The sequence below is a fragment of the Struthio camelus genome, chromosome 10, assembly GCF_040807025.1.
Source record: "Struthio camelus isolate bStrCam1 chromosome 10, bStrCam1.hap1, whole genome shotgun sequence".
NCBI classification, from domain to species: Eukaryota; Metazoa; Chordata; class Aves; order Struthioniformes; family Struthionidae; genus Struthio; species Struthio camelus.
In genome coordinates, this window is record NC_090951.1 from 3,034,954 (window position 1) to 3,061,789 (window position 26,836).

Consider the following 26,836-nt stretch of genomic DNA (forward strand, 5'->3'; position numbering starts at 1 on the left):
CCTGTGTCAAAGTGATATCTGAGCTAAAGTGAGTGGAGGGGTAATGAGGGTTCCTTATGTCTGTCCCAGTTTCTAGTTGCTGTGAAACTATCCTTCTTATGGAACATTTTATATTTCAGAGGCACAAATTCTTTATCGTGAAATTGCAATAGTACTGTTTCACATGACGCTCAGAGCTAAAGTGCTTGCCTGCAGAAGGCTGCTCCCCTTCCTGTTCTCCTGTGCAAGCTTTGTGTATCTACTAGATTTCTGTGAATTCCTCACCTCGAGCAGCCAGCGGCCAGTCCTGAGAATTGCCACTGTTAACAATCCCAATTGTTAGCTATCACACAAGTATTCAAATTTAAAGAACGTATTCATGAGGACAAGATAAGAAACCTCTGCTTGCATACAAAAGAGTGGTTTCTCCAACTCTTCAGCATACTTGGAGCCAGATGAAAAAAAAGGCCTGAAAAGCACATGTAGAACAATCATCAACTAGCCCTGCCTCCAACAAAATGTAGAGCCAATGAAGAAGCCAGTCCAGGGACAAGTTGAAAATTAACTATTTGGTTAGCTTCCCCCTCTCTGGCCATGCCATATGCCCTCAAAATTTTGTTATAAGTAGGTCTGGAGATCCCTTGGTTATCCTGAAGCTGTATATTCAGAGCATTTTTTTCTCTATTTTGTGCTGATAGCTTGCCAGGCTTTGGAACGCTCCTCTGGCTGCTTGACTAACTGAAGATCTCAAGTGCCAAGATGATAGTAATGAATAGTGTGAAGACAATTACCCTGGCACACTTAAACAAGCAGCTGAAATCTATCTGGAGTCCATCAGCATTGCCAGCACGACTCTGCAGTTTGGCCACCTGCACTCGCAAAAACAGGAATGATGCACGTAAGTGTATTTCATTTTATTAAAACAGTACTGATGCCTGTGTAAGTGAGATGCAAAAAGGTACAAAGACAGCGAGGACAGTTAAGTGTTTATTCTCACTTCTTTCTTATTTGTTGGCTAAAATCAAAAAAGGGAATTTCAGAATGTGACTGAAATAGAATGAGAGAAACTAGAGACAGAAATGTCATTGAATTGCATGAGCTCCCTATATGTGCAGGATTAAAACATAATTCTTTGATATTTCTGCAGTGTCTGTATGACTGGGCTGATTGTGCTTCTAAATTGTAACCATAATGAAGAAACAGACTATACAACAATTAATTTTTAATTTTGTCATGCAAGGCTTTGACTGGTTTCAATGAAAGCTGCATTTAGAAATGTAAATCAAAGCACATTTAGGGCAAAATTGATTCTGAGTGACTGAATTTGATTAGATGCTGCAATGTTTAATTTTGAAAATTAGGCCTAACAGAAGTACAAACCATAAAACCCTCCAAATGTGGCATACAGGAGATCTACAATAAACCACTTACTGAAATGTAAAATACTACCGGAATATGTCAAAGATTTAGTTATTTAAAATACTGATTAACTTATCCACAAGTATGATTTGTGGTGAGGCCAGCCAGAGATTGCATGTCTACTGACTTGTGCGGAGATAACGTCAGCTGGAGCAACAGTAAAGAGTAATTTCTTACATTTAGAAAATGTCTTTTGTCCAAAATATTTTTTTTCACTCTGTAAGTTTATCTTACTAACTTTTCTCAAAGGACAGCCATATACCTCCTTGAATACTGAGATGTGATTCTCTTTAAATTATCAAACAACAAATTTTATGTTGTGATGAGAAAACAATTTTATGTAGCAGGCATAAAGCATAGTGGGGATTAATACAGGGCTTTGTTTACACTGAAAGCTGGAAGAAATAGTCAACAATTTTATCAGCGTTTAATAGCTCTACACTCAAGTGCATTTTGGAAGATGACACCAAAATAATCGTTCTGCCACTGAGTGACTAGCGTCTTAATAAGCTAGTAGATAAGCTGCCAAGTGCAGTGCTGCGCTGCATTGTGTTTACGCTAGACGTGGATGCTTTATATAATATGTAGCACGCAAGTTTCCCTATCACTCAGCACATCAGAAGTAATCCAGAGCAGTTTTTATAAAGACATAAATAGCATTTGCAACAATTTTCAGAATTCTTCTCGCTCTCAACTTTCTATTTTGCTACTCAGAAGAGAAAATGTGAGGTTGCTTGGTTATATTCTGAAAATAGCCTTTACTGAATAAAGCTGCACTTAATTCCATAAAACAGACAGAATGGCTAATCCAGTCAAGTGGCATGACTTATTACTACAACACTGCGTAGTAAAACACCTTCATTTAAAAAAAATATGCCTTTTAAATTGGTAAGAGATGTCCAGGTTTTTTTAGAAGCAAGTTTAGCATTAGATCTTGTTACTAGTGGAACATCCACAAGAAATAGCTGTTAACATATTCCTAACACAAAGTTTAAATGAGTCATATGTATCCATGACCATATTTTTTCCCATTTCTGACCTGCGTAGAGGTTTCTTAATACAGTTTGGGAGTCTCTCAAACTTCTACTTCCTTCCCTACCAGCTTTATTTCCTTTGCACACATGCTCAGAAACTTAATTTTTCCCCCCATTAAAATAAGAAAAAAAGAAGACGTTGTTCATTTATTCAAAGAAAAATTTTGTATTGCTTACAAAAACAGAATGATTCAACCTTATAAAACAGCAGCATTTCTAACAAATTCAGATTAAATGTATGCAGGCTGTTTAAAAGCCTGTGCAACTGTGTGTACACCCACTCACACAGACGTGTATATATGAGAGAACATACTGTGAGAGATTTCCATTTGCAAAATAAACCAAAACCAGCTACCAAAATGAATCCATGTTTATTGTATATCCAAATCAAATCTTGCATCTTATCTTGGATTTCACATATGGGATGATAGCTACTCCATAAGCATTAAATTAGATCCCAGAAGCAAGACTCTGTTTTTTCAAAACTGGGACTGGTTTGGTCTACCAACACCAGCAGTCCATGTAGTCCAGCATCCTCTGTCTGAGGGGCTTTAACTTAAATGCTCAGTTACACTCCAGCTGGTATCTACCTCTTTCTGATTATACAGGGAACTTAGGCTTTTAACTCTTGTCTTGATTCACATTAATTGTGCCCAAAGCACAAAGTCTGAATTGCTACCCTCACTTTAGAGTTTCAGTAAGACTCTTTCGGCCTCAAGAAATCAGACTACAGTTCACCTGTCAGAGTACAAGTTTGTTTAACACAACATCCATATCTGAGCAACCAATACTATAATTATCCGAATGATTTGCTTGGTTAGCTGGCCTCCCTTTACTTGACTGTTTGAGGACTTGGGGTGATTCTCTGGTGAGTTCCTTCTTACTGGACTTGAGCTGAAGCCAATTATCGTAACCTGTGCTTCTTTGCTTAGAGCCCTTATTGTGCAGTAGGCATAAGCTGACCCCATTTAGCAATTTACTTGTCTTTGATTTCTTAAATATGATAGTATAAGCGGTAGCTATCTAATCACAAAAATCAAGTAATGCAAGAAATGCATTATTCAATACCTTATTTCACATTCTAATAGTCACAAGCAATGTCTATACCTTTATTTTATGTAGACTGTAATTCACCAGCAAGTGTTTTCTGTGTCAAAGATTCAACAGCTAAAACCAACCCTTGTGCCAGTAAGACAAAGGCTTGGGATCCTACAATACTGCCCATGTGTGGTGACATGAATTACTGCTTCACAGGGGAAATCCAGAGAACCGAGGCACTGTAATAGTGGGGGGAAAGTTCTGTCGCTATTCTTTCTCTGTTTTTGTATTTGAAGACATAGTAACAGAAACAAAGATTGTGAGTGAATGTTCATTGTTAACTCCAATGACCACCGATTTGAGAACTTGCACAGACAATATAAATCAACGTTCATTAAAAAAGTGAAATACATGCATCAGCAGCACAGAGTCCCTACACAGGAATTTTAATTCTTCTACTTGTTTAGTATTAATATAGCAGAAAACTTTATGGCCTATAGAAGTGAAAAAAATAGAAACGTAAAATGGAACATAGTGTAATTAAATGTTAAATTTTTGTGTCATCTAGAGTAAGATATTACTGTAGAAAAATCATTTGAAATAGTTCGATGTAGTAAAAGGCAAAGCAGGGAAGAGATGAGATCTCTAGATTTCAACATGTGATGGAGAAACTAATTATTTCAGGATTATCTGACATCTGATTATTATCGTTCCCCAAGAAAGGACCAAATGATGCTATCTTTTCTTGTTGAGGACATTTATCCATCAGGAGCTGCAGTGAGAAACTAAAACTCATTTCACATTAACAATCAAACTCTCCAGGAAGAGATCATACAAGGCCATTCCATCACAATGCTACTGCCCATTAAATTAACTACAATTGCAAATCTAAATGTTTTTACTTACATTCTTCTCTTCTATTTAAGACAGATGCTATTTGTTACTTAAATCATTCTCTCCTCCACGACATTCATGCAGAAAATGCCAAAACAAACTGAATTAGGAAAACACTGTCTTTGGAATGGTTAGTTTCTGCTGTCAGTGAACGCTACATCTGACTAAACCAGCCTGTGGGTTCCTCTGTGTTTAGACTCTGTGAATAACACATATTCAAAGCAAAAAGCACATTGAATTATTTTCAGCTATTCCGAGTAGACAGTACAAACAGCCCCTTCAGGGACAAAGGCTTGATCAAAGAAATGGGTCATACTCCGAAGTCTAGTAAATTCGAAATCTTGAGCTCTTAGATAATGTCTTGAGTGCAGAGTTAACTTCACCATTTTCTCAAGCATCATCTCTTATCCTCTTCCTCTCCTCCTTCCCACTCACATAAAAAGCCTCTTACCAAGCTGGGTGGTGATGTTTTCACTCAGCTGTTAACTCAGCCATTTGCTATGAGAATGCAGATTAAACCGCTCAAAGGCTGGCATTTCTTGGTGCCTTTCCCAGATTCTCCTTGTGTCCCCACAAGGACAAAACTATTCTGCATTTTACTGGGAAAGAAGTGTCGAAGCATTGCTGAGAGGGATGACATGTATGCAAAAATTCCTAGTAACATGGAGTACCATAGTGGATGCCTGTACTAAGCGCTGTGGTACCTGGTAACAATGCATGGAGGTAGTGATGCTAGGCACGTTTTAATATGGCAGAGGCTGAGCTGCTGGACATGCTCTGCCTGCGAGTTCTAAGCCTTTGGAATATACCCTCACTCTAGCAATTATTGCCAGAGCAGACTTGAAGGGCTTACTTTTTTTCCTATCCTTTAGAAAGAAATTACAAGAAAAATGGAATCCTTCAATTTTTTAAAAGAATTAAGTACAGAAATAACACACAATCCAGGTGTGCCATCTCCAGGACTGCACATACAATTGCAGTAACTGTACACAAGTTGTCTATGAGATAGCTTCTAAGCCCTTTCCATGCTGAATTACTAAGCCTGCATGCATAATTTCAGTAAATGTGTTTATACAGAAAAGATAAAGCCCCTGTTTGCTTTACTCTGCCAACTGGAATTACCTCCTCCTTATCTGGACTTAGCCTCAGCCACTGCCTTCTCATCCAGGCTCCTATCTCAGCCAAACATTCTGGAAGCAGGGAAAAGCTCAGCGTTTCACAATCTGCTGCTGCTTTCCTGTTGAGCTTAGAGTACTCTGTCAGTTACATCCATTTGATAAAAAGCATTGGACTGTTTATATCAATAACGGCCTGCATCACAGTCCAAATCTAACATCATTTCAGCAGAACTTTCAGCACCTTGTCATGATGGACTGTAGCCAACCATTGCTGTTATCATCCTCCAAAATCTTGATTCATACTGTGCGAGTCTCAAATAAATCAACCTATCTTGGATTTCCTCAGTCATATTCAATCCAAGCGGTTGAAGCAGAGCCATGGTCTCTTACAGTTTACGTGGTTCTTCATTTAGTTTCAATAATATGTTTATTTTTATTTTTCCCAATTCAGAATGTGTTGCTATGGAAAGCACTTCTGCTCAGTTTAAGACAAAAAACATATTTGCTGCAAGTGGGTGGGGTTTCCCAACTGTTTGACTTCCCACCATCCTGTCCTCCCTGTTTTATTTCAGTGCAGGGTGAAGCATGTTTGAAAATCCCTGTATAAACAAATCAAGTGCTCTATTCAGTAAGTCTTTTCTGTTCTTTTTGAAAGATTAAAATCATAAAGACTGAAATCCACTGAAGCTGAGTCATCTTACCACTCAGTCTTTCTTGACAATTACCTGAATTACTTTTTATGTTCTTTCTTCTAATTTTATACCCTGTATGTGACAACTCCCTTTTCCTCATTATACTTAAGAGAATTTCAGACAATTGTAAGCTGTTTTCCCTTTGCCAAAACCGGTTTCTGATAAACCATCCAAAAATGCTTTTTCTCTTTGTATCAAGTTTACACTAGTGTAAACTGGGAGTAAATCCCTTGATTTAATTAAATTTATTTTGAACTTTTACCATAGAACTGTGGCCTTCAAAATGTTTTCTTGGAAATTATACTATAAATTATAATAATCCAGTAACAAGCACTACCTGTATTTTTTTTCTGGATTTGGACACCCCCCTCCAAAGCTTTTTCATCCAAAGCTTATATCAATGCTAAATTCACTTTTTAACCATTATTCCAACTGGACTTATTAAAGTCTCCACAGCTGCAACTAATTACAGCAAATAATTTAAAGTATGGAGCCATCCAAACAGTCCCAATCTATCTACCTCACTGGGAAAAACAGGGGAAAAAAAAACACAGTGCAAATTTAAGATACCTCCAAATAAACACTATAAACTTAAATGGAGCATCTCTTTGACTGGGTGAAAGGTAAAAAGAGCACAGATTAGTTCTGTTTACAGCAGATCTCTCTTCCAGGGCTGATACATCTCAGACCTGCTTCTTATATTGCAGTATTTACTATGACTCTTCTGCCAGCACCATAGATATGCCCGTAACAACACAGTAAATAATACACTTCCTCAACGCGCAAATCATAAATGGGGCATGCATAAAGTGGAGTGTGCAAACTGCAAGAGATCTTAATTTTCACCTTTATTTAATTTGCACATAGGAAATCAGGCCTTGTGGGTGAGGTTTTGATTTCTCTTTCCACATACATCCTGTATCACTTGACAACTTATCCAGTAGGCCAGTTGCCAGAAGATTTTTAGTGGTGGCGTTCTCCATATGCAGAAAGCATTCTCTCTTTGGGAACAAGAGAGGGCATAGCTGGAACCTCTCAGATGGTCCAGAAACATAACCATTTGGAGAAGTATGACAACAGCAAAGACATACTGTAATTCTGGCTGCTGTTGTCCTCTCTAGCTCACTGCATGGGCACCACGCATCTCTTACATGAAACACCACTGCTTGTGACTCAAAAGTGACCAAGAAGAAATTCTGTTTCTGGAGAGGTCCATAAGAGAAGATTCTGGCTACACTGGCAGACTGCTGGGACCAAGGTGTTATCTTTCCTTTCGCACCTATCTTTTGTCTTTCTGTTTACAATTTCAAAAAAAAAAAATCACTATCATTCAGCTCATATGCTGAAGGGTTTTCTTTAAACCCCTAGTGAAGAAGATTTTTCTTTTTTAATTAAATACTCAGGTTTTACTGAAATTTATGCTCAGTAAGAAATAGTGTGTGAATGTAAACCAGATGCAGATCCTGTGAATGACTCAGGAAAGTAACCACTACGTTGCGTGTCAAAGTTATTTCCCTTTTCTTCTGCAGCTAAACAGCCCATCGTTTCTGCAAGCCTAGGCAGCAAGACCTCGGCTTTGGTTCTGCTGTTGAACCCACAAAAAATCGACTCATTCTGTTCAACTTAGTAGCTCCATAATACACTTATAAGTTTTCAAAACCTTAAGGATCAAACCCTAAAAACCTTGCCAAAGTTTGGTCATCTTAATGCCACAGTGCAAAGCAGGTTGGGCAAATTCTGAGGTTTATTTTTAGATCGCTTTTAACAAACAGAAAAGAGTCATATTGGTACAAAAGCAAGGTTATGTTCTGCAATAATAAGCGTTATGCTATGATGTAGAGCATACATATGTTAATTTTGTTGTCCTGACCTCAAGTGGCACAAGATTGTCAATTGTGTTGAGAGGACAATGTCACAGAAGAATGGAATGTGAAGGAATGGGAATCTTGTTTCATTAACACATATGAGAAAAAATGCATATCTCCTGTTTATGCCCAATACCTAACAAATCCGAGGCTGCAGAAGCTCTGTCAAGTGTTCCCTGCTGCAATTAAGAATTAAGTTCATATGGGTTGTCTTCCTGACCAGGAGCTACTTGTTGTTCCTAAGTAGCCTCAGCAACAGATATATCTGACCTGTGCTGAATACTGTTGCTTAACCAGGATTAGTAAGTACTCTGTTAAACAGTGATTAAGCCTGAATGGATAATGATCTCTAGGGGCAGCAAGTGTTTTCAACTTCATCAAGTTTCTCTTTTTTTTAAGGTATAGAAAGTTATACATTGAGGATAGCAAGGTTGCCCCATACTGGAAAACATCATGAGAGTCAAACCAAGAATTATGTTTACCATCCAATCCTACTATACATATGCACTTAACAGAAGGCATATCTTAATAAAAAAAAATACAAAAAATTGACTTAATTCAGGTGAAACAAATCCTGACACTTGCAAAAGACTGCAAAATTAGACAAACACAAAGTTACCTCTTGATTGGCACAATTGGAGTGTCTACTTTTTTCTCTATCTCAGCAAAACTTTCTCAATGGTATGCCAGTTTTCTCATGAAAATTCAAAAGTACTGACTGGGTAACAGGAATGAAGATCCTGAAGAGGTAAATGCAGATCAGCGAAAGAGGGATTTTGAGAAAGTAATCAAGAAATATTCAAAGCAGGTGATAAGATTAAGGAGAGGCATTGAGGCTTGGTGTCCTGCTCCTGACTGCCCAATGGACTCAGCATAAACTAGGACGTTTACTTCATCTCTGTGCCTTTGCCATCACTAGCCGTTTTCTAATGACTTCCCATTTTTGCTTCATGTTCCCCGTGGGGAGCTATAACACAGAAAAGGTGCATGGAGTAACCAGGGTTTTAACCACAGTTTAACCTAGGCCTGCTTCTAGCAGCGTCTGCTTCACCGGCCCCTTTTGCGATCCCATCGTGGTGCTACACCTCGTGCCTTTGGCACAGACGTGCACAGGCAGAGCGGCTGTAACACTGACTTCTCTGCGTGCGCCTTCAGGGCAGGGTCACTGCTGTGCCAGGCCCGCCTGCGTCTCTGCAGGCGAGGGATCCCACCTTCCCCTAATCAAGCACAACTAGCTAGACAGGAATAAATGTTAATCCGTCAGGCATGCAAGTGAGCCAGGACTCGTAGAGAAATGTATGTTTTTGGGTCTGAGTCATGCACACGGGTTAGCCTGACCGAGGGGAGCTTTGGGCCCTTCGCTAACTCGGCCAGGAGATAAAACACGCTCTGAGAGGCAGCGCCGGGGCCGAGGGGAGCGCTGCCGGGAGGAGGCGGTGGCGGCCCGCGGCGGGGCCGTGCCGGAAGGGGCCGAGCCCAGCTGGGCAGTGGCAGCAGCGGCGGCGGCGGCGGTGCTGCCCGGGCACTCGGCGGAGCTCGGCGGCCTCCTCCTCCGCGATGCTGCTGCCGCTGCTGCGCCGGGCTTTGGCCGCCGCCACCTCGCCGCGGGGGACGCGCCGGTGCAGCCTGGGTGCCTGCTCCTCCTACCGCCTGCGAGACGCCCGTGAGTCCCGCCGCTCCCCGAGGGCACGGACACCCCCCCCCCGCCCCAGCCCGCTGTCCCCGTCGGGCCGCCCCGTCCGCAGCCGGCCTCCCCGCGCCTGGCGGAGGGGCCCGAGCGCAGGGCGCTGCGCCGCGCCCCGTCCGTGAGGACGCTCCGCTCCGCTGGGGCGCGGGGAGCGGCAGGCGCAGCCGCCGGGGAAAGGCGTGTTTGCCTCGCGCGGCTCCCCCCCCCCCCGCTGCGCCGGGCTGCGCGGCCGCCGCCACCTCGAGCCTGAAGCTCGCCCTTTGCCGAGGAAGCTAAGGGGGCGGGGTGGGGGGAGATTGTTCAGCTGCCAGGGTGAGCCTTTGCAAGACGTAATCGTCTTTTTCCTTGTGAAAGACGAGCGGTTAATTTGAGCCATTTGCATCTGAGAGAGTAGCCTGTAACACAGTGCTTTAAAGCCCCTGTATTTTGGATTCTGCGAGCAGGCAAGCTGCAAAGCCCTTTGTCTGTGGGCTGCCGCTGTCGGGAAGCCGTGGATAAACACACGTGTCCCAAGTCCACTCAGTTTTTGGTTCCGTTTTTAAGAGGAGCACACCTCTGTGGAAACTGTATTCATGCCTCTGTCCTAGTCCTGCAAGCCTGAGATGCCCAAGCTGCTCTTGAAATTGATCATTTAGGGTTTTCTCACAGGCCTGAAGATCCTGGATCAGTTCTGGATCCTGACCCTATAAAGCGATCTTGGCCAATATTGTTTTGGGGACCTCAGAAGACCTGTGCCCTTAGTACTGGTGTAACCCCTAGACACAGAGGCACGGAGGCAAAAGACTGTGGCACCTCCAAGAAAGTATTTCTGTTCCGTAGCGGGAATTATCCTGTGTCTGGTGTATTCTGGCATCAACTGATGGTAGTGGTGCATGAAGAAAGCTGAAGTGGTGTGGCGGAGCTGTAAAACCAAAGGCGCGTTGAAATCCATTGGCAACAACAGGAAAAGTTTCAGACCGGGGGACAGAACTTCTTTGAAGCGTTTTGCTCGTGTAGGAGGGTATCAACACCGCTGTGAGCAAGATGACTGTGCTTCCCCCTGTAGCTCTGAGTCACACCACTGGAATGTATTATTTCCTTTAACTTCAGCTGCATCAGCTAACTTGAGTTAGCTTTCAAAGCCAGTATCCCAAAGCACCTTCTCTTGCCAAAAAGTAGTTTTAAGTTCTGCATTATGCATTAGAGCCTGACTCTTTTCCCTTTCTTCCAGTGCATCCGCTCTGGCAGAGTCCACTTTCCGTTCCTGGAGGCACACGACAGTCTCCTATCAATATCCAGTGGAGAGATAGTATTTATGACCCCTTTCTGAAGCCCCTGAAAATCAGCTATGACCCAACCACGTGTCTGTGCATCTGGAACAATGGATATTCATTTCTGGTTGAATTTGACGATTCTACTGATCGATCAGGTAAGCAAAACTTGAAGATCTATGATTTCATGCTTAGAGTAGCAAATCTTTGCATGCTGTAAAATCTCAGGTTCAATAACAAAATAGATGTTGAAAACAAATGTACAGCTGAAGAATGGTGTTGCTAGACAGAAGTTTACAATTATGGGAACTGTAATGCAGGAGGTCTATACACACCTCACTTTTACTATATATTGATTCCCTGAGGTTTTGTGTATAAATCTTCCACTGTAGGGTGACATCTATTCTTATTGAATAAGCATTAATGATCTGCCTTTTGATTAGCTCTTTATAATATCACAGCTTTGTCTGCATGAGTCAATCTTGAGTAGTATATATACTGTGTATATATATAGCTACTTAACTTTAGATGTGATTCCACCATTAAACATTAATAAAGTAATCTGCCACTTATCTCTTTTGAAATGTTAACAGATATTTTTAATGCATTTGAAATGATCAGCAGCAGAATGAACTTTCAGTGGAAAAGCATGCATACTTATCTCAAGCTTTTGGAGAATTAAGTCATACTGAGCTGCAACCATATGGAGCAGGTGCATGTGTTCCTTTTGCTTTAGTATAAACAGAAGTCCACACATGCAAAACCCACTTAAGTATTCCAACAATTTATTGTGATTAAATACTCTGACAGGAGCAGCTATGTTTTTTGAAATGTTCTATAAATTCAAGTGATTTTCAAATCAAGATAATGCTACCAAATTCAAGATTTCCTTTCCATTGTTCCTTTTAAAATCAAATTTACCAAAGTATATTGCTGTTATGTATAAAGAGGGTATTTTAGCAAAGCTGGGTGAAGTGGTAGTGATTGACCAGGAATATTGAGTAGCATCTGATTCATGCCAATTACTCAGCTCACCTTGGACAGAAAAACTGAGGGACCCTGCATGAGTTTGTAAATTCATATATGTTGCAGATGACTGTCTGCTTACCATGGGAGACACTAGAACTCAGGGGATTTCATAATGTTCTTGGAAAGCATTTGGCCCCCCAAAAAAAAAAAAATGTTTTATCTTCCCGATACCGGTATTTTTGGTTGATGTTGGGAAACAGGCTGAGGAAAAACTATACAGCAAAGACGACAGTGGTATAATGCATGGAGTTTTCAGGGCATCGTGTGAGGTTTCTTATTTTTATTGTTTATAGCCGTTCACCCAGTATACTAGTTTCCAACCAGGGAATGTTGTAGTAATTGTTCATTTCAGGGCTATGATGTGTAACAAAGAACCAGGGGGTAGTGCCCTTCTATTTTCACAATTCAAAATGCGATTGCATTTGTGAGATGGTGTCAGAAGAAACGGAGGGTTACTAACAAGCTCATCAGTGCTTTTAACTTCCTGACTTTAGACCTGTTCTGCTTTTAACACCCCATTACTGTATACAGCCATACCATGTTGTCAGTTGAGGATGCATTCTTGAAAAGTGTGATAGTTTGCAGCAAGTTCAATGGGTAACAGTCATTTTTTTGCTGCAAGAATTGATGTAATAGAGGAGGGATGCGTGCAACAGCTTAAGAGATGCACAGCATTTAAATAGACGGGCAGTATCTGTGATGTAGAGGCAAGCCTGGGATCATCAGGACTGTCAATTAGAGGAAGTGCTGGCCTTTCAGAGCTGGCTATTCAGAACAAATCACAGCTCTGAAAGAGCTCAGCTGCTTCATCTGTGAGACTGAACACCTGACATAAACCTTCAAGCATGAGCGTTTTTTGTTGCCTCCTCCTGGATGGTCACCTTTTTATCATCATCATCTTCCTCGGGTGAATTAAAGTCAATGAAGGTGAAAGATGAAAAATGAGGTAGTGAGGACAGCTAGTGGAGGATGGTATTAAATGATCAGTGACAGAACTCCAACATGACAGACAAAGCAGCAGCAAATCACGGGGTATTGCTGTATAAACTGCCAAGTTTCCAAGTGCCTGCCTCTTTCCTCCACCTTTCTCTCTCTACTGTCGCTATTTCTGGTTTTTCTTTCTGCCAGCTTCTGTCTAACCGTAATAGAATTCCAGAGGAGAAAAGCTTATGAACAAACAAACAAAAAAAGCAACAAAGTTGAAACAGAAGATGAAAAACAAAAAATGAAGCGTATATCCAGGATAGCATGCAGAAGTCCTGAGATGAGGCAAAACAAGACTTGGACAAAAGATGAAGGTAGTGCTCCTGTGGGGTGCTGGCTTATGAACAGAGCAGGAGGATGAAGAAGGAAGAGGGTGTGGGGAAGGTATGTAAAGGGCATGGTCCTATCTGTGCGCATGAATGCCATCTGCTTCAGGGGAATGAGACTAAAATGCAACTAGGGCTACAGGAAAGAACTGCTGTGATTCTTTCCCTCGCTCCTTATTGGAGTCTCTTTAAATTTCCCTTTTGCTTTGACGTTATCAACACTTGAGCAGGTGAGAGGAAGCGGAAGGCAAAAGTGCCACAAAAGGGGTTGCAAGTTCCTGTTTATTTCCTGACTTTTTCTAGTGTCCACTGTAAGAACTTGATTTTGTACATACGTGTGCCTGTGTCTAACTTTACTCATGAGCAGATGTTCAAATGAATGCGATTATTCACATGAATGTAGTCACTTGTGGGTCTGCATTTTCACATGCGTTCTCACATCAGGAACTGACGACGTTAAGAGCACAGAAACCTTAATTCTGATTGTATAAGACTTGGCAGTGTGGTCCCTGTCTTCATCCCATTCCCCCAAATTATCTTTGTCTATCAGGATTTTGTGACTTGACAGCTTTGCATTTATGCCAAGAGCTGAGCAGCGGTGGTTGAAATTAATTAAATGCCAATCTGCATAGCTTGTTTTATCTTACTCTTTCATCAGTGTCAGGCCTGCTGGAACAAACTTAGAATTCCAAAACTGTTGGCATTCAAAAAAAAAAAAAAAGAAAGAAAGAAAAAAACCCACCACCACCAGCAAAAACTCTTAATGCCTCTCATTGTTTTCTCCTTAGCATTGAAGTGATTAACTTCTTTTCAGAAGTAGTGTTGGGATTATAGACTTTGTACAATGGTTTGCTGTAAAATTTAAGTATGAGGTACAGTTAAGTAAAATCAGCAAATCAGTCTCAACAGCTACATATTTGTTAGCCTTTTGAAAGTATTTACAATCTGTAATCGAGCAGATGCTGTGATGTTGTGGCTAGCGGGAAGATTTTGTAGAATGCTCCTGGTTCAGTCGGGAGGAAATGAGTGAAAACCAGCAGCACTCGGAAGACTAGGCACGGATGATTTCATTCACGTTATTTACAAAAATGATGAGAGGCCGTTTGAAAACGGGAGAGCAAAACCTTAAGAATATTTCCCCTTTGTTTATGGATAAATAGTGTGTCAAAGCTTCCAGGAACTTGGGAATTTGCCTATGGACAAACTGTGTTTTTAGATGCTGAGTGGTGTGTAGCTTGAACATTTTACAATAGGCACAATATTAGCATATTTATAGGTATGTAGGAGATCTTTTAACATTGGTTATGTAGTCTGAAATCTATGTTGCAGTAAGTTATGGTTCTTGCAGATTAGTACTTTTGAACTTGTGTACATTTAAAAAAAAAAAAAAGTAGAGAATTGAATGTTTGACACAATGTACCGAGTCTACTGGCAAAATCGGAGTAGAAACTTGGATATTAAAGACTTGTATTGTCACTGGGGAAACATCAGTATTTCTCATAGATATTGAGACTTCACTGGGATGTTATTTAATAGATGTATCCATTGCTTTCTTTGTCATCGTACATGTTTTCTGTGGTAAGACAGTTCTCAAACGCCTGATGCAGGAGAAGAACGTAGAATTTGTGTGTTATCACCATGATTCTGCCAAACTCCATGTGAATTGGGAAGAGTTTTATTCCCTTTAGGTGAGATGGAAGAGGAGACTAAGCTTATTGTCTCCAATTTGGTACAGTAAAGTTAGACTTCAGGGAAAATAGTGTTGTGTTTGCCTTGAATAATTTTGTTGTAACAAAGTGAATTGTAAAAGTATCCAAGGGATAGGGGACTGTGGCAGTAAGACAATTGCTCCAGCTGACTTTCGTGGACAAGTTAATTTCAAGGAGGATCTTACTGTGTTACCGTTTGGCACAATTCTAAACCACGTTAATTAATGTGTGTGTCTCGTTTTATTTTCTAGTAATCATCGGAGGTCCCTTGGAAAACCAGTACAGGCTAAAGCAGTTCCACTTCCACTGGGGAGCCATAAACGAGTGGGGTTCAGAGCACACAGTTGACAGTAAAGTTTACCCAGCAGAGGTATGAGGGAAAACTGCTGAACAAACAGTGCAGATCTTTGCATGGGCTGGACGCTGTTTTAGGCTATCTGTAACTATAATACTTGCTAGAAAGCTCAGAATGTGTTCGACTTGAACTGCAGCTTACTAAGGATCAGACCTGCCAGATGCCACAGCTCTTCTGCCTTTTTATTAGTAAGTTCATATCCCCTGTATTTGCTGGGGAATGCAATCTTAAACATTGAACGTTGGCCACCTGACTGAAATTTTCATTTATTTTTTCTCTCCCCTGAATGCTCATGGTGGTAGTTGCTGGGTGAGCCTATGGCAGGCAGCAAAATATCATTGGTATTCTAGCTCTGCCTGGGTGGGATGGCACAACTGCTGCTTTAAAGGGGAAAGGATGAGAGAGAAAGCAGACTGAGGGTTCAGACAGGCAGTTATTTTCCCTAGCTTAAGGAACTTCCCGGTCTTAGCTGATGCAGTGCTGATGAGACGGACAGCAGATGCTGAGGTAAATTGTACAAGCTCAGATCTCAGTTAAAAAGATTTGTAACTGCTTTACCTCTGAGATGCAATAAGCGAAGACTTCGTAAGAGGTGTAGGATCCATTTTCTTGGGAGTATGGTGGATGCACTGCATCTCAGCCACTATCTCTAGCAGACCTCCAAATAGCCCAGCCCTTACTGCTTTAAAAGCACCTTGTCTACTATTACCAAACACTTGCAGAGTAATGAAACACATACTAAATGCTGTTTTCATTAATATAAATATTTAAAGTGGAAATGGAAGATTATTTAATTCTCATACCCGTACCTGTAACTCAAGAAGCCTGACCCTTGCTCATCTTATATACAATAACTTCCCTTTGTGTGTAAGCCTGAAGTCCTGGTTAATGTTAGAAAGCTTATTGTAATAACTGTAAGAAATGCACAAAACAATTTTGATAACTGGAATAATCTACAGCACGCTTCTATGCTAATATAATGGTCATGGTGATTGTTTTATGTTTCTGTTTCTAACTCTTAGCTTTTGTGAGTAGACAAGTTCTAAGGCAGAAGGAGAGTCTATAAAGATGATGGGCCCAAAGGGAAAAATACAGATTAAGTTGCTCAGAGAGGAAAGTATAACAGGAGTAAAAAAAATTATTTGCCAAAAATGGAGAACTTGAAAAACGATTATTGCTTATTTTTGAGAAAATGATTACTTCCTTTTAATGATTTCATAATGATACCTATTTTTTTGGCAAGGTATTTATTAACAGCAAAACTGTATGACTAAGTTTTGGGGCTGGTGCTGGGTTTCTATTTAGCATACAAAACCTGTTGAGACTGTTTATGTTGGACATGTAACAGTGCAAAGGAAGCCTGTGTTATGTGCAGGAGAAAGTTCCTTAGCAGACTAGCATGGGAACTATGCTAGTTCTCTCTGTTACAAGAGATGGAAGTTTTCCTCAGTTCCAATTACACTGAACTATTTTTGTGCCTTTAACTAGCATTCCTGTAATCTGTTTCCCACAAAAAAAAAAAAATCCCTTTCATTTGTGTGAAATGGTTTTTGGGCTCGTGCCTTAAAAAAGGGGGAAGAGGGAAGGACCATTACCTTCCAATAACATTTTTGCCCTCATTTTTGTGGCCTCTGATTTCTGAGGTAGCTCACTTTTGCATCTCTCAAATTGCCAAGGACTGAATGTAGCAAAAATCAAAATAGGTCAAATTTCTTGAGCTCATGCTCTGCTCTGTGCCTATATTGATTTCTCGTTCATTTATATTTCAGCTGCATTTAGTACACTGGAATGCTGTTGTGTACCCAACTTTTGAAGAAGCTGTAATGGAAGGTAACGGCTTGGCTGTTATTGGAGTATTTTTAAAGGTAATTTCATTTTGTATAAAAGCTGTAATGATGCCTTTTAATGTCATTATTGGTAAAAACAAATACAGTCCAAAATACCTCTAGATTTCTTTTCATGTCAAAAACACTGATTAAGGTAGATACGTAACTTCTCCTATTTGTGTCCTGTAGCTAGGAGAACATCATGAAGGACTGCAGACGTTGGTAGATGCCTTGCCAGCAGTTAAACACAAGGTAATTATTTTTAAATGTCCCACTGGTTATTGCTTAGATAGCTAGTGCAGTCGTTCAACCTAAACAAGACTTTTAGAATAGCGAAAAGAAAAGGTTCATTAGTGTTTTGCTAACACTGATAAACATGGACAGGGGCCTGGCTGACGTGTTGGGAGAATTGTTATAGTGGAGGAAAAAAATGCTAATTTTTGAGGAGGAGATTGCATACTTTAAGCTTTCCAAACTCCTTGATTTAAGAAATGCCCTTCTACGGATAAGCAATCTCGAAAGCATCCTGATGCATGATTAGTATTGCCCTTGCTGAAGCTGGCCCTTCTGCTTTCGTGAAAGCAGATGCCACTGGACTGATTGTTGGGTTTTGCTTTCTGGAAGGAACTTCCTGTACTATGGAAAGTATTGTTTTATTTCCTTTGGAGTTAACACTCTCTGATCTTTGCTTTTGGAAAGAGGAGATTGCTTGCTTGTTTTTAAACAATAATTTTTCTGCTAAGGAAATACAACTGTTTCTTCGTTGTTAAATTCTGAATTTTCTGCCTGCTGCCAGGAGAGGGAGTGCTGCATCTCTGATAGAGCTCAGAAGCAGCTCATGCTCCTCCAGGTGCTGGTTCCTTTGGAAAGTACCTAAAAGACACATCTAGAAGCTTGCAGGCTTGTAAGTGTGTCCGTTTGAAGTCGCTGTGCCTTTATTTATCACAGTGAGAATTACTTTTATCCGAACAAAACAATATTTATGGCAGTATAGTGAAAACTCTTCCAGATAAATGCCAAAAGTCTGTTCCCTGCCAAAAAAGACCTACAAAAACCTGTAATTGTACATCCATTATGAGAATATATAATATTTCACAGCATCCGAATTTGAATTAAACTAAGGTCGAGGTCTTTCAAAAACAAGTATCTAACATTAGGCTTATAAAACTGCATGTGAGCTGCCCTGCAAGGGGCCTGATTTCCAAAGGGTGGCATTGCCCAGCAACTCTGTCAGCCCTTGGTTTAAAACTTTTGAACATCCTTGATGCCTTGCCAACACTATCACTGACTTCAGCACGAAACCCTGAGGAACATCATCCTGGTCTGAGGGAGGAGGAAGGGCAGATAATGCCTGCTCTGGTGTTCTTGTACCTTCCTCTCACATGTGGGTGAAAGCTTCCATCGGATGTCTCTTCTTCAGCCCTCTCTTTTTGAAAAAATTTTCACTGTAATATTTCTCATTCTCAACAGGGTACCAATAAAGACTATCTAAGGGAAAACAAGATCTTCTTTTCTTTTACCCCCAATATATCCTGGAAACACCCCAAGTGTTAACTGTTTGTGTAGGAGATCATGGGCTCCAAAGGTCTTACGTGCTGACTGGTATCTCAGTTGTGGGCGTGCAAGCTATGGAGACATGATTATTGGATGCAATTGGAATAAAATTTTACTTGTCTTCCCTTTCCCTGCTGCCTAAAATTGTTTGGCTAAAAATAAAAGCACTATCATTTGAGATTTTTTGAGGACACATGGCAGAACTACCTGAACTTGTTCCACTGTTCAACCTTTTTTTTTTTTTTTTCTGTTTGCTTCTAGCTCCCACACAGACATAGTCTATTAGTCATTCACACGCTTTTCTCCTTCATTTAATTCCTAATGGTTTGTGGGGACAATGGAATACTTCAAATTTAAATCCATTCACTGGCTGCCTCTGATGCTTTAAACCAAGTTTTAACAATTTTATAGCAAGTTTACGGCGTTTTAAATTATTATTTTTATGTAGCTTATTAATATTCACAACATGTAATTTTGTGTATGCATACATAACATGTACAACATTTAATCTCATTGTTAAGGTCTTTTAAAGTCTTTTTTTGATTTTTCTTTCCCTCAAATTACAATTTGTAAAAATAAATTCTTTTCCTGGGGTACAGGACACGGTTATTGAGTTTGATGTCTTTGACCCCTCCTGTTTGATACCTTCGTGCCCTGACTATTGGACCTACGCGGGCTCTTTGACTACTCCCCCACTTACAGAATCAGTCACATGGATTATTAAGAAGAGGCCAATAGAGGTTGATGAAAATCAGGTAAGTTTTGTGCAAATATTTCATTTTATACCATACCTATTTGACTGCCTACTGCTGCAGAGGGGAAGTAAAGATGCACAGAAGAAGTTGTAAGCAGGGCCCGTAATTCTCTGTGAAAGCAATGATAGGCTTGACACCTAGCATTTCTTTGGGGAAGTACACTGACCTTTACAGTAGCTACTCTTGAGACTTCTACAATAAGCAGTGTGAGATGCTTCTCCAGCTCCCCAAATAGTTTCATCCTGATCTCTGATGATGCCTTGTGCTGGAAACTGCCCCTTGAAAACTTCTAACGTTATTTATTAGAACACTGCATATTTTTACTCTCCTTAACGGGATCTAGTCCTTTCTGGTAAGGAGGGATGAGAAAGGGTAGGTTTTGTGCAATTGTTAGCTCTGCTGACTTTTTTGTGTATTCCTGATAGCTACGTGCATTTGCACAGGAATTTTGCAGAAACTGCAAGGGCGAATCCTCTGTTCTTTCCTTGGAGACTCTCTGCCTTCTATATCTTCAGAGCTGGCTCTAAGACCTTCACATACCTTTCTGATAGCTAAGCATAGAGTGAGCCCCAGTAGGTTTTCTCCTTTGCTTTTCTAGTTGTGTTTACGCCATAGTTGGCTGTACTGTCCTTGAATTTCCTTTTTAATTTCCCTTTAGAAAAGACAGACAGACAAAAGTTTCTGCAAGTGTGTTAACGTTCCAGAAGTTAGCCCAGGCAGAGGAGCTTTTGGTCAGTGGTCTTTTCTGACGCTAGCCCAAACCTGTCACTGTGAACCCTCTACTGCTCTTAATTTTAGTACTTCATGTTGTACAATATAATGTTATTTCTTTGTGTGAAAGAGATGTAGGGACAAGCAGAAAATGGTCAGAAGGAGGACTAATTGGAACTGTACTACGTTTGCACTCTTTGGGCGGTTTTCAGGATTTTTTTGTGTATTCAGAGGAGTAACATACATTGAGAGGCATTACAGCACAGAATAATTCCTGGGGATTGTTGCAAATCGAGGAAGAATGTACTATGGTTAAATCTGCCAATTTTTCGTGCTTGAAGAAGCACTGAAGGAAAGTCATCTGTGCAATGTCCGTGTCTTTTTGAGGCTTGGGTTAATAATAAAGCGCGAGTCCAATGACATGAGGTGAAATTCTGTTTTTTCTTTTTTAAATGAAGCTTCTGCATGGAGCTAGGATCCATCTGTAGTCAAGCTCCAAACTAACATTTACCCTGAAGAATAAGCATGTACATGATCTTAATGTTTTGGTTTGCACACAGGAACAGGACTGGCAGAACAGAAAATTTTAGGAGGACAAGGAAGAGAGCTAAATGCGTACTGTAGAATTTTTCTTTTCAATTCAAGCTTTTTCCTCATATTTTTATCTTGGCTCTTCTTCACACACATTTTCTTATGGCATAGAAAGGCTTATAGTTTATGCGACATTGTAATGCTCTTGTGAGCATTACAAATCTGATCTGCTGCACTTTTTTAAATCCTGAGTTATAAACCTTTGAAAGCAGCAACTATATGACTACATAGATTGCTGCTTGCTGAGATTTCCTGTTTTCTGGGTATCAGCATATGCCAACAGAACTCCAGGAAGGATGTCAATTTAGAAGTTTAGAGAGATTTATTTAAAGATAGCATATGTTCCAGTGTTTAAGGGGAATCAGTTCTGTCTCAGAACTGACACATTCAAGATCCAGTTTGCTTAAAGGTGGCAGATGACTGACAACTCTTCTGCATTGATATGGATGGTGGCATAATCTTTATCAGCAAGTGACGAAGACGTGCCAGAAGTTCATGCTAAGATTCCTCAGAATGTGAATGTAATAGTATATCTGATAGTTTCTAAGCATGAATGATTGTGTTTTGTCGTTTACTCCAATATTCTCCTGTTAGCAAAGTCACAAAATTGGCCATTTCTCCTTCTCAGCTGGAGGCATTTCGGATGCTGCTCTTTACTTCAGATGGTGAAGAAGAAAAGAGAATGGTAGACAACTTCCGCCCTCTTCAGCCATTAATGAATCGAACCGTCCGTTCATCCTTCCAAAACATGCATCTCTTGAATATTGAAGCACAGTCCAAGGACCATGCTCAGCAGATCGGGCCATAGGTGGCCCGTGAAATGTCAGTCCAGATTGCAATACCTGGATATAGCTGACGTTTTTTTATTATTATTTTTCCTTGTTTGCAGTGTGTATATGCCATACAATTTCGCAGCCAGCCATTTTCAGTTCTACTAAGCGCCATTGAGAAGGAGCGGATGTTAACTCTTAACAACTTTACTCACTTCAAAGCAGTGTTTGATAAATATTAGTATGTGTCAGGAATTAAGGAATTATTTTGAATGTTAAAGGAAAAATAGGGGGAGGAGATCTTATTCCTGTCTTTTATCTGAATTGTTATGTGTCTTTTCAAACACTCTCTCAGTGACTTGAATGAATTAATAATCCCAACTGAAAACAAGCAGGAAATTTGAAGAAATGAAGAATGAATTAATACTGATCAGGTGCATTATAGAATTGTTTCAGTGGTTTGGAAGAAGAGCTATTGTCTCATCATTTAGAAAGAGACTTTTTATCTTCTTTTTTTTTTTTTCTTAAAAAGAAAAAAAACCCAAACTTGATGCTTAATATGACAAGAGGAGAACGAAAATTTTGATTTATGGAATCCAGACCTTTTCCATTGCATTCACTGCATGATCAATGTTTGGTATGGACGGAGCCACAGAATGTCCACTATATCCATACTACAAACGAGAAGACATTTTCTAAAACCTAATAACAAATTTAGAACCTTTTAAAAAAGAAAAGTAGAAGCTGCCAAAATTAATGATGTACCAGAAGAAAGCAGGAGAAGAGAATTGCCACTATCTCAAGACTATACAAGAGCAACAGATTTAGCAAAAATGTCCAGTGGATCCCAGGAAACTGATCACATCAGAGGAAAACAAAATTAGATGAGCCCCAGCTGACCCTGCTAAGGATACCCGCAGAGAGTGTGTGGGGGGGTGGATTTCTGAAACCTAATCCAGTGCTAGGAGAGTGTGGAGAAAATTTTTCAAGTACGTGAATGCTGCATTTTTCAGCAACTCTTAGAGCACCAGTGTACTCTTTTCAACGTTTTGCCTAAAGCTGTACTTTTCTTAAAAGAGAGTTACCTAGCTTAATGACCACTGAGGACCAGACCGTGTTACAGAACGTTATGGAAATGAATTTAAGTGGTGGTGGAATCTTATTTGGGGACCAGACAAAATTGCCCTTTAAGTTGCCAGTTGTAGAGCCTTATCCTAGAGTTATGGTCCAGTTGGCACAAGCGTTATCTACCTCTGAAGCGTACTGCTAGCCACGATTTTCTCTAGAGCATGTTTCTCACTGACTTTATATGCTTTATTGTATTTAACAGTGTGACTGTGCGTTAAATTCATGTACAAACTACATGGTCAGATTTTTCTAAGGAGGAAAAGGTATATCTGTGAACGGATGACATGTTCTTGACTGATTGTATTTAAGTAGCCTTTTGGGGGGAGGGGTGTTAATTGGGCTACTTCTGCCAGTAAGCAAAGTGTCTAGTTGCTGGTGTCGTTCAACGCAAGAGATGCCAGGACACTAGCTTATGAGTGGTCAGTTCAGAAGTTTGGGACTTTGGGAAGTTTTTGTTTTTTCTTTTCTTATTTAAGTCCAAGTGTTCAGTTTAAAAGCACTTTACAACATTTTGGTGTGACGCTGACTATTTCAAGGCTTTGCAATGTTTTTGTTTAGCTGCTTGAAGTACCCAGTTCCTGCCTCTGCCTCGTTCACAACTCTACCTCAGGCTGTTGCTGTATTGCAGCAGTTGTGCCTTTCTGCCTTGGCAATTTGAAATGTGTTCACTTACCTTAGGGGGGTTCTATGCTAAGTAGTAAATGTAAGAAAATCTTTCTTCTCTCCCTGTTCTGCTTTACTGTGCAGTATGCTTAACATTGCACCGTATCTTGAGCTTCATTACTTCTCTCAAGCCCATGTTGCTTAGCTGAACTATACCGTATGTGTCTCTGGCATCACCAACCAGATATTCACTATATTTCACATGCACTTTCTGCTGGTATTTGAACTCCTTGGATTACACAGATGTCACTGAGGGCATAATCAAGCCTTCCTGGACCTGCAAAGTGTAACTAAGGGCATCATGCTGGTGCTAGTCTGCAGAACCACAACAGCGGTGGTTTTGCTGGAGAATGACAGATTCCAAAATAATTCTGGAAGGGACGTTTACAGGCCTGGCAATAGGAGACACGTTCCTTACTTTCTGCTTGAGCCTGCTTTACCTAGAGTCACTGTTAAGCTTGAAGTTCCTTTTAGTACTGTTCTTAGAAATGCTTTTCTGAGAAGGACCTTGTATAAATATGGCAGCAATTCGGAACTGGGTGCTTTGCAGGTATCTGGTATACCTTTGAGATTTTTGCTACTCGTTGTTAGCAGTTAGGAAAAAATATAGTGGAAAGTCATCTTAATGTTGCCTTAAAAGTACGAGTGACAGCCTGTATCAACCAAAATATTTGAAACTACTACATTATAAAATTTCAGGAGGGTAGAGTAAAAGAAAGCTGTGACATAGTCTCCATGATATCGGCGAGGAGCCATCCGTTTGCTTTATTAACGGAGGAAAACCGTTAGGAGTAAAGAGGGAACAACTTGGCTTAATTTGGCTCAGTTTGAATTACCAGCTATAAATATACGTGAACTTTTAACATGCTTAAAGTTGCAAGTTAAGCAAGCATCTCTAAATTAGTATAAAATCTCTTCATGTAAGGTACTTTTTTTCTTAAGGTTATTAGATTAAGTTTCTAAAAACAAGCAAACTCTCCTCATCGTAAGTGAGAGGGGCCTTTAAATAAACTTCATACTACAGCTCAAAATATTTTAGTTGCCTTGGTAATTTTTCTAAAGTTTTTGTGCGGCTCTGATCTGCTGAACTTGTTTCACTAGTTGATAAAACTATCGTGGCATATACAAGTGCAAAATACACATTTTGCTCTTAAGGAGCTGCCGTAGTATAAGTGCTTAATCTTCAGCTGTTTCATAATGCTGTAGTATGCTTGTATCCAACTGAATTCCCATCGGTTAGATTTGTTCTACTGAAAAGAAAATTTTTTTCCTAATTGCAAAAGTTCTTTCAGTGTGCTTGCTCCCATGCACCACTCACAATGATGTTGAATATTTTATCTCCAGTGATCTAATTAAGATGTAAAATTCTCATATAGATTTAATTATTTGGTTAAAGTACTGTCACGGAAGTTTTACTAGAGAGCAGCTGTATTATCCAGGCATACAGTTAAAAAGCTATACTTTCTGTATATATGTTTATATAAGATCACATCTAAATATAAAATCAATAAGTTTTCAGCACTGAACTTCAAATATCTCAAAACAGGGTCAGCATTAAACTTTTAACTCTATTGCGCTAAGAAAATAAGCTCTGCGGGGATTTCCTGTTACAGGTATTTTGCTCCCTTCTGAGATGCTGTTACATTTATATATTAGTGTTCTAGCATCTCTGGTTCAGGTAGACTCTATCTCAGTTGCAAGGCAGATGGTCGCATGTTGAAATTAGCAGACTGGAAATGAGTATAGATTTTATTTTTATATTACAATGACTACATTGGCCTTGCAAAAGTTAACTTCAAGGAAGATAATTCTGCATGCATGTACATGTGCATGTGCATAAAATAGGTGGTGGGGCGTAATTCTTTTGTCCTCTTTTTCAGCCTTTTTCATAGTGGGGGACAAAACCTATGATTTTATTCAGTTGTTGGACTTGAGTATTAGTAATGATTTTGCACAGTAGCGTTAAGCCCTGTTTGCAGATGTCTCCATAGGAATCTTCTGACTCTTCTTTTAGATGGTACAATATAGGAGGGTCGAAGCACACAGTTGTGTTTGCACTTGCATTGTAATCACTTTTGTCACTTAATACTCTACTGGGAGGCATTCCTGTGGCAGTAAGTACTATGGGTTGAAGATTGTGGTGGGATTCCCTCTGAGGAGAGTAAGCTGAAATGAGAGCAGAAGGTTTTGGAGGGCAGAGCTGCATCCATGTTGGTCCAACATGCTTTCAGTAACAGAAATTTCCAAGGCAGCAGTCTTCCTGTTAAATATCACTCTTACAGAAATCTCATTGTTGGTGCCTTTATAGTTAGGTTGACTTTATTTGGCACTGAATATTTGGTCCATATTCTCGCATTCCAGAGCTTTCATACCAGTGCAGTTCAGGTATTCACCATATATACCTGACCTGTCTTTTGCTGTCTTCTGTTGTAGATGGCTTGCACAGGTATTTTTACCTCAGGACTGGCAGGAGTGTATCTTTTTGGCTTTGAAAGCTATAGAAGTGGAGATTGCTTTGTTCTCAAAAATCTACAGGGTATCAGAGTACTGGAAATCCACATGGCTTGCTAGTGAGGAAAGGTCCCTTATTCTGCTCAACTTTGTGGTCAATAGTATTTGCTTTCAAATTTGAATGCTTTATTTTTGCGAGTCTTAACTTGTGATTCTTGACGTATCTTTGTTGTTTTTCATCGTGTGTCTTGTTTTCTTGGCAGTTATTTCATTGCGTATTTTAATGTATATTATCTGCCTAATCATAATTTACTGAAATAATTGTCTTTATGGATAGCATAAAAAAGGGGAATGCCTCTTTGTTCGGCTAGGAAACAGACCTTTCTTCTGAGTTGTTACTTGATGTAAAGAAACTTTTAGCTGCTGTGTTTTTAAAATGTCAAATTAGTGTGCAGATACGCAATAAAGAAACACAGAGAAACCTGTGTCTGTATCTCATTGTGTAATTAAGCTCTCCAAGTTGAAAAATAGCTTTTCTGTCAAAAAAATACAGTTCCTCCCTCAAAATGAACCATTATGAGTAGAGTCTAATCAGATGTCAAACACTGTGTGATACTTAAAAGCTATGAAAGACTCTGCTGAACAGTATTGTAATTGGAACGAACGAACAATAACCCCTGTGTTGCAGCACTACTGACGACAGAATACCCAATTATTTGTTATGTTCGACTAAATGCAACAGGCTAGCTAAGATAGAACTGCAAATTTTGAGGATCTTTGCTAAATAACTTCATTTGATACTTATCGGACAGATTTTTTTAGGTTGAGTTTAAATGATGAGCTCTTTTTTGTATAGTGTAATTGGTCCTGATAAAAGTGAGCAAACTAATGTGTGGTGTAACTTAAACTTGAGGTACCACATTTAGTGGTTCTGCAGTGCTTCTCTTATTCTATGGCTACAAGAATCTAATCAAATAGCCTTAAAAGCTTTGAATAAAATAAGAAATT

The 26,836-nt window shown here is 39.9% G+C and overlaps 1 protein-coding gene across 4 annotated transcripts in view; it reads left to right on the forward strand.

Moving 5' to 3' along the window:
* The first annotated feature begins 420 nt into the window (after positions 1-420).
* CA5A (carbonic anhydrase 5A) overlaps positions 421-26,836 on the forward strand; it is a 29,218-nt gene continuing 2,802 nt past the window's right edge. For 2 of the 4 annotated variants that reach the window (XM_068956006.1, XM_068956007.1), the window contains exons 1-6: positions 576-877; positions 10,937-11,134; positions 15,276-15,394; positions 17,149-17,244; positions 17,395-17,457; positions 19,359-19,514. In XM_068956006.1, coding sequence (XP_068812107.1) covers positions 739-877; positions 10,937-11,134; positions 15,276-15,394; positions 17,149-17,244; positions 17,395-17,457; positions 19,359-19,514 — 771 coding nt within the window. In that variant the 5' untranslated portion in view covers positions 576-738. Of the gene's footprint in view, positions 878-9,496; positions 9,703-10,936; positions 11,135-15,275; positions 15,395-17,148; positions 17,245-17,394; positions 17,458-19,358; positions 19,515-21,444; positions 26,310-26,836 lie in introns of those variants that run through there. The other 2 variants (XM_009669960.2, XM_068956005.1) reach the window with 2 other exon arrangements.